Source organism: Python bivittatus, unplaced genomic scaffold, assembly GCF_059951505.1.
Source record: "Python bivittatus isolate LINGU-HERP-01145 unplaced genomic scaffold, Pbiv_v1 ctg000790_np1212, whole genome shotgun sequence".
Lineage (NCBI taxonomy): Eukaryota > Metazoa > Chordata > Lepidosauria > Squamata > Pythonidae > Python > Python bivittatus.
The window spans coordinates 8976066-8992339 of record NW_028277110.1 but is presented as its reverse complement, the minus strand read 5'-3'; the positions used below and the strand labels follow the sequence as shown (position 1 = coordinate 8992339).

The 16274-nt window shown below is 50.1% G+C and overlaps 1 protein-coding gene and 1 long non-coding RNA gene across 10 annotated transcripts in view; one reads left to right on the top strand and one right to left on the bottom strand.

Annotated features, from left to right (window-relative positions):
- Positions 1–4832, bottom strand: part of LOC112542757 (uncharacterized) — a 62982-nt gene extending 58150 nt beyond the window's left edge. For 4 of the 5 annotated variants that reach the window (XR_015793601.1, XR_015793602.1, XR_015793603.1 and 1 more), the window contains exon 1: positions 4610–4832. This is a non-coding gene — a long non-coding RNA (uncharacterized LOC112542757). Of the gene's footprint in view, positions 1–1382; positions 1523–4609 lie in introns of all 5 variants that reach the window. The other variant, XR_015793604.1, reaches the window with a different exon arrangement.
- A 66-nt stretch (positions 4833–4898) lies between these two features.
- The window catches only part of EDA (ectodysplasin A), a 109467-nt gene continuing 98091 nt past the window's right edge, over positions 4899–16274 (top strand). For all 5 annotated transcript variants that reach the window (XM_088129264.1, XM_088129263.1, XM_088129262.1 and 2 more), the window contains exon 1: positions 4899–5418. In XM_088129264.1, coding sequence (XP_087985390.1) covers positions 5050–5418 — 369 coding nt within the window. In that variant the 5' untranslated portion in view covers positions 4899–5049. The remainder of the gene's footprint in view (positions 5419–16274) is intronic.

Genomic DNA, 16274 nt, shown 5'->3' with positions numbered 1-16274 from the left:
ACCACACATTAAGGGGCCTAGGGCTGAATCTCTCCTCTCCTCCCCTACCAACACCAACTGGAACTGGCCACAGAAGAAGAAGGAGAAGGAAGAGGACTGCAAAACAGTTATCATGGTCAATGGTATCAAAAACCACCAAGAGATCTAGGTGGGCTAGGATGGACACATCATTTCTATCCTGCGCCCTCCAGAGGTCATCCACAAATATGACCAATGCCATCTTGGTACTATAACCTGGCTTGAATCCTGACTGAAAAGGGTCCAGATAATCTGCTTCATCCAAGGCTCTCCAAAGCTGGGTACTCACCACCTTCTCAACAACCTTCCCCCAAAAGTACGAACGTTGCACAATGCAATGTGGTCCAAGGATGGCCTCTTGAGAAAGGAGTGTACCACCACCTCCTTCCAGGCAGGCGGCACCATCCCTTCCTGCAAAGAAGCATCAGTCACCACTTGGACCCCACTGCATGTCACCTCCCAGATAGCTGGATGGTCCAACCAACCAACCAGGAGGGGCGCTGAGCTCACAGTGACAAAGATCCTGTTCCACAGAATCGACCGGGTCAAACTCCTCCCAGATAACCAAGCTCAGTCTGTTGGAAGTCACTTCCAAAGGACTGCCCAGCCAGAGTCCAATTCAGAGCAAAGCCAAGCAACTTCGTCCAACAGATGCCTAGATTAGTCCTCACAGCAGCCCTGCAAGGTTTCCCCCAGCTCCTCCTTCTCCAGGAGGGACCTGGTCACCTGAAACAGGATTGGTATCCAGCTATATCATCATCAAATCTTTATTACGGTTAAAGACCATTATAAGGAGGGTGGGGTACAGTCAGTTTAAAAAACATAAAAAAATAATAATAAAAAGCTAAAAGATAGAAAATAGAAAATATATATCTAAAAGTGATCTAAAAGAAAAATTATGAAAAGGTAGAAGATATAAAAATATACGTATTAAAACAGAAAGCATGTGTAAAAAACAAGAGTCTAAAAGAATCTACAAGGAGCATTAGAGGGGTGCAGGGGGGCATGAAGGTTAGTATGGGACAGACTATATCTATCGAATTACAGAGCGCTCTAGTATGACAAACTGGATGCTCATTTGGATTAGTTTATGGCACAGGCCATCCTCTGATGAGTTTTAATCGCTGCTGCGCTGAACCTGGCAACATTATATGTTGTAGCTGAGTTGGTGTCTGAAAGCAGCAGGAAGGGGTAGAATTGCCCTGTGCGCCCTGGGTGTTTATGCAGTAATGGCGAGATGAGGCTAGTACGAACGTCTCTGTAATACAGACCATCCAGCTATCTGTGGATGCAATAAAAGCAGAGAAGTGAGCGTGTTCTGCTGCTCTTACTGCCACAGGGTAAGTCCTAATATAGGCTCATACCTGTGCTTGGAGAGCTTCATCTTTAGTCTTCCTCCAGTGGTGCTCTAGGGCTCTCCAGTGTCATTTCATCTCCTGGAGCTCTTTTGTAAACCGCAGGCCCAACGGGATCCACGACTGCAGAGTGTCTGCACAGGCATGATCTGAAGCAAGGTCCTTGTCACATGATCTTGCCAAGCATCAACTAAGGCCTTGGCCAAACTGTGCCCCAGAGCCTTGGGAATAACCCTAAGCTCCTTCTGAAACCCTAGTGGGTCCATCTGTCACCAAGATGATTAAACAGGGCCAACTTCCGTGCAGTGCAGGGTGGCTAATAGGGCCAAGAGGGAGTGATTCCTCCATGACAAGGGATTGATGTTAATATCCCCCAACTCCAGATCATGATCTCATGTGTGATTCCCATTAGGGTCAAGCCCCTAATACGTTGGATCAGGTCCTTGGTGGCCATGAACTCCTGAGTCACCTCTGACTCTGGGCCCAAAGAAGGCAGGTTGAATTCTAACGCCAGTTCAATCACGGAGTCGAGCAGCCTGAGCAAGGCTGCCTCCACATGGCAGGGAGGGAGGCAAGCAGCAAACCCAACTGACATCTGGCTATATCTGGGGCAGCACCCTCAAAGGCCCCTACAGACTCCCTAATAACAGCCGTACCGCCACCCTTGCCCTGGATATGCAGCTGGTGTCACCCTTGAAACCGGGGAGGGCACAATTCCAAGAGAGAACCCCCCACCCACCAAGCCAGGTTCCAGCGATACACACCAACTGGCCCTCTCATCCACAATCCAACCATGGATGCGGTAGACTTTATTTCAGGCCAACCTGGCATTCAGGAACAGTAGCCAGAGACCAGGGCCTCCAAGGCCTTCAGGCTGAGCACAGCACAACACTAATATTAAACAGCAGGGTCACCTTCCCCAAGAGCAACCTGTCCCCTGTCTCCCACCACACCTCCCCATGTCCATCACCACCTCAATGCTGTCCCTTGCCCTCTCCCCATGACATCAGCCTCCTCTTGCTGTCCCACCCCGCAAGCCAAAAGGACCCATCACATCCTTACCAACACCTTTCATACCTGAAATAGGAAGATACACCCACTGCAGACACCTGATGTGTCTGCCTGGCATTCAGCGCCCATGACTGAGGCAGTTCCTCCCTCTCACTTCACCTATTCAATCTTATCCCCTCTGCTACCTTTATCCTCCAGCCACCCCGCTCTCCCCAGGTTGCAGGGGGAAGCCCCACACTCACTAGAACCAATAGGCAGGCAGGGCTCACCCCCAACCCCATCTGTCCCAGGTGGAAAGAGGCCAGTTCAGCCTCACCAAGCCCCAACTTCCGAAACAGTTTCAGCTGGTAATTGCCACAGATTTTCTCCTTCACCCTGCCAGGGCCTGTATAGAAACCTTCCAGGTCCGTCTCCATGTCTCAACTACAGTTTGTATGGTTGTATTGTTGCATCTGCATTATATAAATATAAAAAAATACATGGAACTAACTTGAAAATTCCTACCACCAGTCTATATAACACCACACTCATTATGAGTTGAATAATTTCACAGCAAACTGAGTTTTGTTAACAGGCTTATGTCAAAGATACTGGGAAACTGCTGAGAGATCTGGCTGGACCTTGGCACATCACTTGAAGCAAAAACAAGAAAAGAAAGATGACAAAATGGTTACAGCCATCAAAGACGAGAATACGAAGATATCTAGTTCTCCTGAAGATATATATATATATATATTTTTGAAGATTCTGCCTTTTAACAACCATTAAACCATGAAACAATCATTCTGAGAGAACAGCTGATGTCCACGAGAGACCTGCCTGAGGGAGGATGCTGGAATGGAGACTCTTCTTTGCTCCAGGCCAGGCAGCTTGCATTGCTAGCAGGCAGCAGTGGAAGCAAGCTGCCTGGCCTGGAGCAATTCTCCCTCTGCCCCGCGCGGGGGCCCCTCAGTCTCTCTCAGTCAACCACCTTGGGCAACTCTGATTACAGAGCTCAGCATTTTCGCAAAGGCTGCCCAGAATGCCGGGAATCCATGGCTCCCAGTGAGGAGTTGGACCTCTGCAATGTATGCAGCAGGGCACTGTTTGCATTTGACACTCCATTCGGGTCAAGCTGATGATGGAAAATTGGAGAAGCAGCATCCTGGGCCATGAAACAAAAAAGGGAAACAGCCAAAGCCGCTCTCAGTATTTGGGTTTCAAGAGCAGCTGGGCCCTTCTACCTCCTGCAAACACAGAGAGTGTTTCCACTTGCAAGCCAGGGGCAGCCCCCCACCCTTCCCATAAGCAGTCCAAGACTGTCGAATGGACGAAAATGGCCAATTTTGCAGTTTGGTGTTTTGAGCTGAAACAATGGGATTTGGGGCATTAAGTCTAAAAACATCAATTTCCACCTTTCACGTCAAACAGGTGATTTTAGCTGGCAGAGGCATTACACAACAAAAATTCAGAAGCTTGAATTTGCAATTTACGTACTTCTGCATGATCTTTTCAGGGACATCTTAAACCTATGCTGAAAATGAACCCTAAAAGAAAGTGGATCATGATACAGTGTGGGTTTCTGTTCTGGGTGCCTTCAAGTCAGTCCTGACTCCTGGCAACTGCCTGGAAAAGTGGGTGCAGTTTTTCAGACAACCTTTTCAAAAGTGGTCTGCTCTGGGCTCCTTCTTCTTGGGCCGAGAGGGAGGGCCTGGCCCAAGGCCACCAAGATAGGACTGGAACTTACAGTCCCTTGGATCCTGGGGGGGAGGGGGCGCTTCAACCAATACACCAAACTGGCTGCTATAACTTACTGAAAAAACTACTGCGACCAATTATTTAAAAAAGCAGTACAACCAATTATATATAAAAAAGGCAGAATGGTGGTCTGGGGTACTTCCAAGCTGAACCGACCTCCTGTCAGCTTGTTCTGTCCAGTCCTAAGAATTCGGGTGCCACACTCCTTGCAGAGCTGAAAGATAGTCAGCAAGAAGTCGCGACGGCCCTTCCCCTCCACCCCCTCTTCTAAAGCCGGAGGGTTGAGAGCAACTTGCCCCCAATCTGGCGGGGGCGGGGGATCCCGAACCACAACGCTCAGGCTCGGTTCGCACAAGAGGGCAGACTAGGCGGCAAGGGGTCGGGAAGCGCCCTCCAGCCCCCCGCGGGGACCCTGCCACCGTCTTCGCACCGCGCGCGATGCCGCCTCCGTTACGCTCGGACACACACAGGGCCGGTCACGCGAATACCTTCGTAGGGCACGCCCGTTGCGTGAAGCCTCTGCCAGAAGCCGCGGGAAAGGTCGCCATCGTCCCCCGGGTTCCTCCCGCAGCTGGCAAGCGCACCTGCCCCGGCACGATGCGCGGCGTGAAGGAGGGGGCCGGCCAGGCGGCCGGCCGGGCTCCCCTCGGGAGTACCCCAGCGAACCTGCAGGAGGGGCGGGGGAGGAGGACCAGGCGCGCACGCACCCGCCCGCCCCGCAGAGGCGGTCTCCCGGCGGCCCCGCCTCTGGGCGTCCCTCCCCGCGGGCGGGGAAACTCCGAGCGGCAGCGGCGGCGGCGGCGGCTGCAGGAGCAGCAGCTGGAGCAGCAGGAGGAGGAGGAGGACGGGCGAGCAGGCGGCGCGGAGTCGGAGCGGAGCGGAGCGGCCGGCGCGATGGGGCAGCCGCAGTAGGCGCTGGGCCGGCGCGATGGGCCCGGAGCGCGGGGTGCCGCCCCCGCTTCCCCGAGAAGGCCGGCCGCTGGACGCAGACCGGGGCGGCGGCGGGTGTGCTTGCGGCCGGCGGGGAGCGGGCGTGTGGCGCGTGGTGGCCGGCTTCTTCGCGCTCTCGCTGGCGCTGCACCTCGTCACGCTGGGCTGCTACCTGGAGCTGCGCTCGGAGCTGCGCCGCGAGCGGGAGGCGCCCGAGTCCGACTGGCAGCCGCGCGGCACCGCCGGGGCCCAGGCGGCGGAGGCTCCTCTCCGTCCCGCGCGGGGTCTTTCGGCCGGGCCGTGGTGGCAGCAGCAGCAGCAGCAGCAGCGCTTCCCCGCCGAGCCCGGCAGCGGCAACCACCAGCAGGTGAGCAATGGGGACGGGGCTGGGCGCACGTGCCACTGTCTCCGCGGAGCTTCCCGGGGCGGCCGCCGCTCGGCTCCCGCCCACTGCGCGTCCCTTGCTCTGGGCTTCCCGGCGGACCGGCCTCCTCGGGCTTCGGGGCTCCTCGCCGAGAGCTCTCGGCCTGATGCGGCAGGCGGGCTGGCCGGGCGGGCGGGCGGGCGGTGGAGCGAAGACTTGGCGATCGCGCCGGCCTGACGGCGAGGCCAGCCGGGACCGGGCGTGCTGCTTCGTGCGCCGCCTCGCCGGGGACTTGGCACTCTCGGGAAGCGTCTCGGGGCGGGAGCAGTGGCGAGGATGCTCGGGCTGACAGCTAAGGAGGACCGCCGCTCTCCGGATGCGCGAAGGACCAGCCGCTCCCCGGCGGAATGCGGGCGACTCCTCCTGGCCGCGCGGCCCCAGGAGACGCGCTGCATCCCCGCGGCCTGTGAGCGGGCCGGCCCGAGGTCCCCCGGCAACAGTCTGGGAAGAGCGGTCGAAGCGCGGCCCGGCTGGACGCCTGACCGCCGCCCCCCCTGCATCCCCGCCTTCGTCCACGGCAGGCAGGTCCCCTTCTCCCAAGGCGAGCGAGGAGGTGGGTTGGGCTGGGCGGCCGGAGGCAGGTCTTTAGAGGAGAAAGCTGAGCCCGGGAGGGCGGGTGCGCGCGCGTTTGTGTCAGGATCTCGCTCCTGGCGGAGTCGGAGCCCGGGCAAGGTGCCCAGTTCTCAGTAACGACGTTGTTAGTGGACGAATAATGGCGAAGCCTGTGCTTCTTTTCAAATTCCAAAGCATTCTTTTGCAGACAGAAAACATTGTATTGTACCTATTGTGGATCAAGAGAGTGTGCCTATAGATTAGGAAATAACCCTTGCTGCATGTTCGGTTACTGAATTTGGGGGTTTGTGCAGTACTTTGAACTGTAAACTGACCAAATGGGCAAAGACCCCAAAACCTATCCAGGGCCAACACCAACCAAGCTTAGCATGTTGTGCAAACTCAATGTGCTAGGAGGGTTTTTTTGGGGGGGGAGAAGGGAATGCAAATTGCTGATAGTTTTAGAACTTTCTGATGCATGCTTTACACAGTTATCATTTTTCAATCATTCATCATTCTGGAAATCTGGATGGAAGCATCTGCTTTCGCAACAGACACTGTTTAGGCAGAACAAATGTTGGGTATTTGCTTGTCAATAAATAGCCGGAGTCCTTGTGGAGCCTAGTTAGCACAAATTCCAGTCCCCTGGTCTGGGCAGGGACTGTGAAGAAAAGCTTCTCCAGCACCAGGCAGGGGTGCCATGGAGCCCCCTGGCTGTGGCTCCACAGAGCTGGGCAAGTGTGATTCTGCCACTGGCAAGCTTTCTATTTAACCATTGTCATTAGTGATAAATAGTCCTGGTGCAAATTGTCCTTAATTTAGTGAAGAGTGAAACTTTAAAAAGTACTGGACAGCCCATGGGCCCTTTGAGTCATCCTTTCAGAGGTATTTCCTTGACTAAACAGAGAAACAGAATGACCACAGGTGGGCAAAAAAGCAGTGGGAGCAGGAGTGACCTCTGACTGCTGGCTTCCCCATTGACTTTGCTTGTGGGGAGCTGGCAGAGAGTTTAGGAAATCCCTCCTCCTCCTCCTCAGTGACCCACAGAACTGCCTGCCACTTTGCTGTGGGGAGGGGGAACAAAGGGAGCTGTGAGGAAAACTGCACTCTGCTCCCCATCCTGGCATGTCCCCAAGGGCCCCTTCCCTCTAGGGAGTAAGAGGGCTCACCCATCAGCTGCCAGTGCCCCCAGCCAGCCCTACCTTGCCAGCAGGCATCCAAGTTGCTCCCTCGTCCTTTCCTCACCACCCACTGCCATTAAGAGATTTCAGATTTCGGCCTTGGTTTCAAAGCAGCCAATTGCCACTTGCCCGTCGGGCCTTGCCACCAGCTGATTGGGTGCAGGGGCCAGAGGGAGGGGAGGGGATACACCCCTCTCATCTTCCCCTGTACCACACAACCTACAGGTTTGTGGGAAGTGTGGTCAGAAGGCACAGTGGCACTGAAGTGACCACAACTTTGCCAAATTTCAATTCCACAGGAGTAATGGGTCCTAGATTTTGGACAAATTCTGTAAGTTAGCCCATTTGAGGTACCTTGGTTCAAAAGTTGTTCCCCTATGATGCACCATTTTGCCCAATTGAAGGTTACAAAGAGACAGACACAAGAGTTTTAGTAGTATGTAGATAGATTTAGTGGTCAGTGTGCAGACGGAGTGTGTCCTTCCCCACAAGAGGAGTACAGGTTGTTCAAGTTCCATGCAGTTCAGTGTCTCTAGGGAAGTCCCACCTAGTGCGTATTGCTCTTATGGCTCAGCACCTAGCAGTTCCAGCCAGGGATGAGGGGATGCTGGAAGTCGTAGTTTGGCCATTATTTTTATTACCACAACTGCTGCTATTTACAGTTGCTTCTCTGATTGTGTAGGTGGATGATAGCTGGCCTGAGAGCCACCTTGGGCTTGACGTACATGGCACCTGCTCTGCAGTATGCCTCTCAGCGTCCTTCTCGGAGAGTTCTGTGTCCGGTGGGTGCTTCCACTCCCCAGTTTTCTGTAACATTCGTGACAGGTGCGTGCTCTTCTGGCATCAGAACGGTTTGTTCTCCTGGTGTCTGCAGAGACACAGCCTCCCCTTGATTTCCCCAGTGGGTGGCTTTATCCTGGTACACTCTTGGCTGACGGCTCTTTTACAATATGCCCATTTCTTGTGAGTTTCCTATGTGTATTAAGGGCATGCAACGCTTTGGATTTGATTCCAAAATGTGCTTCAGAGCATGCAGAAAAGTATAATCAACAACTGTCTGCAATTCTAAAGCAGCCACCTCTTTCCCTAGGATCAGGTGGCACCTGGAACTGCATGCCCTTCAATAGACACTGTTCTCCCCAGAGTTGCGTTCCTCACCTGTAGGCATGACTCTTCCAAACTGGATCCTTTCCCCAGTGATGAGGTGTTACAACTCCGAAACCCTCCTAGGTTGGGGAAAAGCACAGTTAAAGCTAAAGTTAAAGTTAAGCACATCTTAGTTAAGGCTAACTGGCAGAGGTTTTAATAGAGAAGAGTCCGGTGTACCAAGTGCACGAATTACTAACTTTCATTTGCAGATACAAGCAAACCGGTTTAGAGGGGAGGAAAAAACAGTGGGATTGCATGTCATAAAGTGCAAATCAATTCAATTTGGGTGAACAGTGACCTTTCCTGTCTTGTGTATGCACTACTTCATATCTGTGGAAGTTGCCACTATATTTTAAAATGTAGTATAAGCTACCTTAGTACAGCGGTACCTCGGTTCACGAATTTAATTCGTTCCGCGACTCTGGTCGCAACCTGAATTGGTCGCGACCCGAATCAAATTTTCCCATAAGGTTCAATGTAAATACGGTTAATCCGTTCTGAACCATATGTATTTTTTTTTTTAAACCACAAAAATATGAAACAAAATACAGTACGAAGAGAGAGAAAGCTAGCCTTGCTCGACACGACTTCTGGCGTGGAGGACAGGAAAGCGGGTGTGGAGGCGGTTACTGCTTGGAGGGAGAGTCCCCCTCCCTACAGGAAGCCGCGACCACGTGTCACGGGAGGGAAAATGGCCACGGATCCTGTTCATCACCTGATGTGGAATTCGCGAATGGAAGCAAAATTTTGCGAACGGAGCTGTTTGTGACCCGAATTGGTCATGAACAGAAGCGTTCGTGACCTGAGGTACCACTGTACCTGGCATTACATCTAATCTGTTCTTGAGAAAAAAGAATCAAAAAGCTAGAAAGGCCATTTGTGCCATAGAATTCGATTTTCTGCTCAGTGCAGGAATCCACTATAAGCACCAATCTACATCCAGCAAAGAAGAACCACCTACATCTTGGTAGGTAGGTAGGTAGTCCTTGGTGCTCTCTGAGCTTGGGGGTTTGCTTGCAGACATTTCATTACCTGACTACGTAACATCACCAGTGCGAGGGAGGGTGGGGTTTTCTCCCTGTTCATATATACAGCAGCCTGCCCTGCCAGGGTCGGCAGGGGTGTGGATTTCTCCTTGGTAGTTCCCTGACACTTCCTGCCCAGACACGTTGCTTCTTCAGCAGAGTATTGCTAGTGAGAGAGCTTGATTAGGCGGTTGGCTAGAGTGGATGACGTCTTCCCCCAGTCTACCACTGCTTTATGATGGTACATCACCTTGGTATCCAGAGGCAGCACATGTACAAGTACCGTAGTTTACTGCGTGGTTCAGGCAGAAATTAGGCAGCCATCTGTTGCAGATTCTTTTAATTTGGATTTGAGTAAGTAGGTACTTACTGTATTTCCTATACTGTATAGGAAGAAGAGCCCTTCCTCCCCCAAATAATCCTCTGTGGATTGAGGGGATGGTCTTGGTAAGAGTACTGTGAAAACCAAAGAAGGGGCAGGAGCCTGACTGCCGATGGGCAAGGATGCCTCTGAAGGTGAGCCAGTCCCTGGCTAGTGAATGGAGTGCTTCCTGTGACACCAGCAGGTGGTCTTGCTCTTGCTCTTCCTCCCTGTCTTTGATCTTGCCTCGTCCCCACCCTGCTTGGTCCAGCAGCCCCTTCTTCTTCTAGGACAGCCCCCCCTCTTTCCTCTCCCTCCATCCTGATTCATCTTTTTTACCCTTTCTGTGGAAAAAGGGAGGAAAGGGGGTTGTAAATGAGTGCTCAGTTAATCTTTTACAAATGAGGGACTGGCTCACCTTCAGAGGCATCCTTGCCCATCGGCAGTCAGGCTGGCTGGGGTAGGCAGCTCCTGCCCCTTCCTTGGTTTTCACAACACTCTTACCAAGACCATCCCCTCAATCCACAGAGGATTATTTGGGGGAGGAAGGGCTCCTCTTCCTATATAGTATAGGAAATACAGTTAATTCTACTCAGTAATTAATCATTCTCTGGGTGCGCTGGGCTTGCCCATTTTTGAAAAATTGATTGCATCTGTGAATGACTTCTTACAGGACCAGAATAGTGTTGGTGCAACTTTCTTGATCCTGTTTAACCCTCATTGGCTTTTGACATTGTTGACCATGGTATCCTGTTGGACTGACCCTAGGAACAGAGTAGGTGACACTGCTTTGCAGTAGTTTTCCCCCTTCCTCTGGGGTCACTTGGTGTTGGAGAAAAAAAAGTTTTGGGGGGATTCCTCAGGTCTCAGTGCTTTCCCCACTTCTATTTAATGCCTATGTGAGGCTGCTGGGTGGGATCATCCATTGACTGGACAAGACAGACAGGGCCATTGTGGCTCTGTCCCATGCCTAGAGGCTGCCAGCATATAGATGGAGAGGAATGATTCAGGATGATCTTAGCAAGACTGAATGACTTCTTATTCAAGTTTTAGAGACTAAGGTCTTCCATCTGAATGAGGCTGCACTTCCCCAGGCAGTAATTGTGCATAATTTGGGGGTTCTCCTGGATCCTTGCTGTTGCTCAAGGGGCAAGGGTCAGCTGTGGGTGGGAGAGCCTTTGCACAGAACCCTTTTGTGTGACAATTATGATCTTTCCTGGACCAGGAGCTCCTTCTGGCCTGGTTGGCTGACTCCTGGTCACATCAGCAAAGCAATGTCAATCGGGGTGACCTCATCTGGAACAGCCTTCCCCCCCAGGTCTACCACCTGAGCCTGCAGTGCTTTGTATAGCCTTAGAAACCTAGTTGTTGCATCTGGCCTGGAAAGAAAGTGAGTGGTGCTCATGCTCCTGAAATATATTCGTACAGATAGTCCTTGACTTATGACCATTCGTTCAGTGACTGCTTGAAGTTACGATGGTGCTGAAAAAATGAACTTACAACTGGTCCCCAAAGTTATGGCTATTGCAGTGCCTCTGCGGTCACATGGTCAAAATTCGTGTGCCTGGCAGCACACCCGCACTTACGACTGCAGGGGTGCTTCAATTCCTGCCTGCCTATCTCCCCCCCCATCTCTGCCCTTTTGGCTGCCCTGCACCCTGCCACCTGCCCCTGCTGTCACCCACTGCCTGCAGCTGGCCTTCACGTCTTTTTCCTCCTGCTGCTGGCCTGGGATCCAGGTGCTGGGCGAGGGTGCAGCCCTGGGATGCATGCATTGAGTGTGGCAGGGAGGTAGAGCCTCATCTACTGAATGGAGCTTGCCAGGCCCAGCCAGGGAGGAGGCACTGGGACACTGAGGTGTGGCTGGATATCCACATCAGCAGAGGACATGATGGCATATTAGAAACACAAGTCTATCAAAAAAACAATCCACTCTAACCAAATGCGCCATTACCAAAGTAACAACCCCACCTCCCACAAGAGGAGCTGTGCAAGAACATTATTCAGATGAGCACAAACACACTGCAGCAACCCAGAATAGCAGAAAAAGGAAACAGACCGCCTATATAACATCTTCCAACAAAATGGATACCCATGCAATTTTATCAAAAAGTACCTGACCACTCAACCTACTATAATGCAAGCTATGAAGAGGATAACACTGCCATACATCAGAAACGTCTCAGAAACAACCACAGACTATTACAACTACATGGGATCACCATAGCATGCAAACCAACGAAAGCCCTCCAAAACATCTTAAGTAAACCAAAAGACACAATAGTCCAACAAGAAAAAATGAGTAATCTACAACATACAATGTAAGGACTGTAACAGCCACTATGTAAGACAGACAGGCAGAAGACTAGCAGAGCACATCCATGAACACCAACTAGCAGTCAGAAGACACGATGAAAACTCCTTAATCTCACAACACATGGACAGACATAACCATAGTTTCAACTGGGAAACTGTCAGCATCTTAGACCAAGCTAAATCTAAAAATGCAAGGGAATTCCTGGAAGCTTGGTATTCAGACAAGGAAGCCATCAACAGGCACATAGAGTTAAACAACATTCTTTTTTATTGATAAACAACATTTATGCACTATTCAAAAGAGACAATAAAAAGCTGAAAAGGAAACACAAAGACCAGAATACCTGCTCACCAGCAATCAACAACCAATAAGTAGGGATTAACACCAGGATTAACACCAGACAAACAATCAAGCAGTAAACAATAGCCTGACCTAGGAACTACCAAGGGGAATAAAAAAAAAAAAAAAAACCTCCCCCACCAACACTGACAGGGCAAGCTACTGTATATAAACAGAGAGCAAACCCCACTCCCTTCTAGCACTGAAGAGTTTACCTGGTACCAAGCTCAGAGGACACCAAGGACTCCACGCCATCTCTAGTTCTGGCCTACCTTCAGCTACTCTTACCTCTTGTATATCCCTGTTTCCATCTTATGATGGAGTCCTCCTTTTGCTTTCAAATCTTTGCTAGATGTTTTATAAAGCACTTGAGCTTCCTTTGCCATTCTCCCTTGTTGAAACAAGGTGTAATTATTCTTTTAGAAACTTTTTTAATGCTGGAACCAGAATCATGATTTGCTGTTAGGTGGAATGTCCAGTCTGTTTGTTCTAGCTATAATCTAATCTTTCCTCCACCTGTGCTGTTTCTGCAACCAGGAGATCTCTCTTCCAGTGGAGACTAAACTGCTCACAATGCTTCCATTCACCATTGGGTCATATAGGCTACCAAGGTTCATCCAGTTGTGAAATTGATCCACCAAATCTTGATGTTCTTGGAGCCCAACTTCTCAAGCTCAAGGTCTTTTCCAGAACACAGCAGAACTTGCTTAACATGACCTCTTTGCTCAAGAGGCTTGTCACAAGATTTGTAATTGCAGAGACAGTCTCAGCCTGAGTCTCTGTCTGGGTGCCTGCCCTGCCATCTGCTGTTCAGACAGCTGCTTGACAGCAGATAAATGGAGTTCCAGTGGGTGGAGGCATCCAGGGATCTACCGTTACTTTATTGTCTAGTAGAATTATTCAGCAAACTTATGACTCTTTGTCTGTAAGAGTGTTGTTGGTCATGCCGGTACCTAGCAGGGTCACTTTGGTGCTAAAATGTGCAGACGTCTTGTGCACAAAACGGGCAGTATCAGGGGTGCTTGCCCGGCCGAACCGTATGTGCTTGGTCTAGGAGGTCTTCTGGGTGGGAGATGGTGGGGAAAGTGGAAGGACATCAGCGGTGACAGTTAAGTGGAAGAAGGAAAGGGATGTGCTTGAGTTCAAGTGCACTGGCAGAGTGCCAGGAAGATTGGCAGGCTAGTTGGCAGGTCAAGCAGAGGAGGAGGGGGAGGTGCATTAGCTTTGCCTTACAGTCTTTTGGATTTTTTTTGGACCAAATTTGGAACAACCAAAATATTTCTGGTTTCAATTAGGCCGGACTGTCGCATGCCCAGAATGGCCCAACTGAACATCCAAGCCACAGTGCATGAAACAAAGACTGTTTCTGGTTCATGTAGGCTTGGTGCCATTAAATAAAAGAAGGCGCAGCTTGTGTTCAGTACAGTGGATGCTGACCAGCTACCTGGCTGGCTGCCTTCTTCAGACTGGCCCCGCTGTCTATACCTGTGAACCCACAGCTGATGTTTGGCTGCCCTGACAACCATTTGCCTTATGGCCACCTTCCCAACACCTACTACACGAACCTCCAGTTCTGGCAGCTCCCTGTGAAGTAGCACGCAGACATGCCTGGGTCCTTCAGGTTGGGAGGTGTAGGTGGCAAGAATGGTAGCCACCTCTCAGTGTGCAGTTTGGAAAAGTTAAGGAACTTGGACTCCACCAAAATTCATAGTTATGCCAAAGCCTAGGGAGATGCAAATCAGTATTTTTTTAAAAAAAATCACTTGATTTTGGCCCAGAGTCCAAGAACCTATCCCACTCAAGATACGGTCCAAGCATTTTCCTTTGATACTCAAAGTAGCTTCCAGTGAGTTGAGTCCTTTGGACTTTATAGTAGATTCCTTTTCCAGTTGGTACCCAGTTTCCATTCTGGACATCTCTAAGCTCAGCACATAGCTGAAAAATGGGAAAGCTGCTAGATGTGGGAAATTTGGTGCCTGGGAACTTTTAAAATCAAATTCAGTGGGCTCTTAAGTTGGCTTCTCCATTTACCCACATTATCAACTTTCCAGATGCCCAAAGAGTGCCATTGTCCACAACAACCCCAATTTTTAAGAAAAGAGATAAGACTAATCCTTTCATCCAGTCGATTTATTAAATATAATTAGCAAACTATATGCTATACACCTTTATGAGAAATAATTGGTTAATTAACAGAAGGTGCTGTTCTGGTTGTTTCTTCCTAGAAAAACATCATAGCCTTGAATTTAACTTACTGTGGCTTCTCAGCCTAATCCCTGATAATCCTTCCTTTGAGAAAGCTAAGGAAAGAGTTTGCTTTAGCAAAGCCTGGTTTTTTAACTTCAACATGTTTGAGGGGAAGTAGAGTAACATCTCCTACTCCTGGACTGCCTATGTCTGTATTTGGGTGGGGCTATTGAGAAAGTCTTGCCAATCTTGTTTTGCTTTCTCTTGTACCTTACCCAGTGCTCCAAAATGGCAATTTCTGCCATAATGAAAGATATAAATGCAGCAGTGTGACACAGCTACCAAAAGAGCCAGTGCAATCTTGGGTTGCATCAACAGAGGTAAAATGTCAAGATCATGAGATAGTTGAAGAGCCTCATCCTGCAATGGATTGATTTGGGATGATGATGATGATGATGATGATGATGATGATGATGAAAGAACATTTGTTATTACTACAGTGGTACCTCGGGTTACGAACGCCTCTGCTTACGAACTTTTCGGGTTGCGACCAGTTCCGGGCGCAAAAATTTATCTTGGTTTGCGAACTCCGCCTCGGGGTACGAACCGGATCCGCGGCCATTGTCCACCGTGACACGTGGTCCGCGGCCATTTTCCGCCTGTGCCACGTGGTCCGCGGCCATTTTTCTGCCCGTGCCACGTGGTCCGCGGCCATTTTCTGCCCGTGCCACGTGGTCCGCGGCCATTTTTCCGCCCGTGCCACATGGTCCGCGGCCGTTTTTCCACCCTGCCGCGCGGTCTGCGGCCGTTTTTCCACCCTGCCGCGCAGTCCGTGGCTGTTTTTCCACCCTGCCGCGCGGTCCGCGGCCGTTTTTCCACCCTTGAAGCGTGGTCCGCGGACGCCGGAACGGATTAACGGTAATTACATTGAACCTTATGGGAAAATTTGCTTCGGGTTGCGAACAAATCGGGTTGCGACCAGAGTCACGGAACGGATTAAATTTGTAACCCGAGGTACCACTGTATTATTGTATCTGATTTTAAATTACATTTTAATTTAAATCTGATTTTTAAAATATTTCACAAAGTAGTTCAAACTTACAATCAAGAGCATAACTTTTCAACAAGTATAAACAATTTTAGTAACTTATCACCTTCTCTTAAAATACAACAAATGATCTCTTCTTCCCACTATAATTATTATACTTCTTGTGATAAAGGGGGAAGTCATTTCTTTATATATTCCTTTTCTTTTCTTTACTACATTCTTATTTTTTCTTTCTTTTCTATTTTTCTTTCTATATTTTTTATTTTTTGCACTTTCGGTTTTTTCTTTTTATTCTTTTATTTCTCTTAGTTTGTATTAGTTTTTATCTTTTTAATTGTAATGTTTAATAAAATTGTTATTAAAAGAAGAGCATGACTTCTAATTATATTCTACTTTACTTGCCAATATGGAAATGAGCGATAAGTTAACGACCTCTTCAAATCTCCAAAGGTGAGGAAGGTTCAGTCAGTTGAGGTGCGCCTTGGCTGCTGCTTCATCTATTGGGGCAGGTCCGTGGCCGTGGCCACCAGTCAGTCGTCTTGCAGGCCGTGCAGCGTTAGGGTTAGGGCAGGTGTTTGTGTGATGACAGCAGCCCCTGATTCCCCTGAGGCTAGTTGCTGCGCTGAACCCCTGCAGGGAC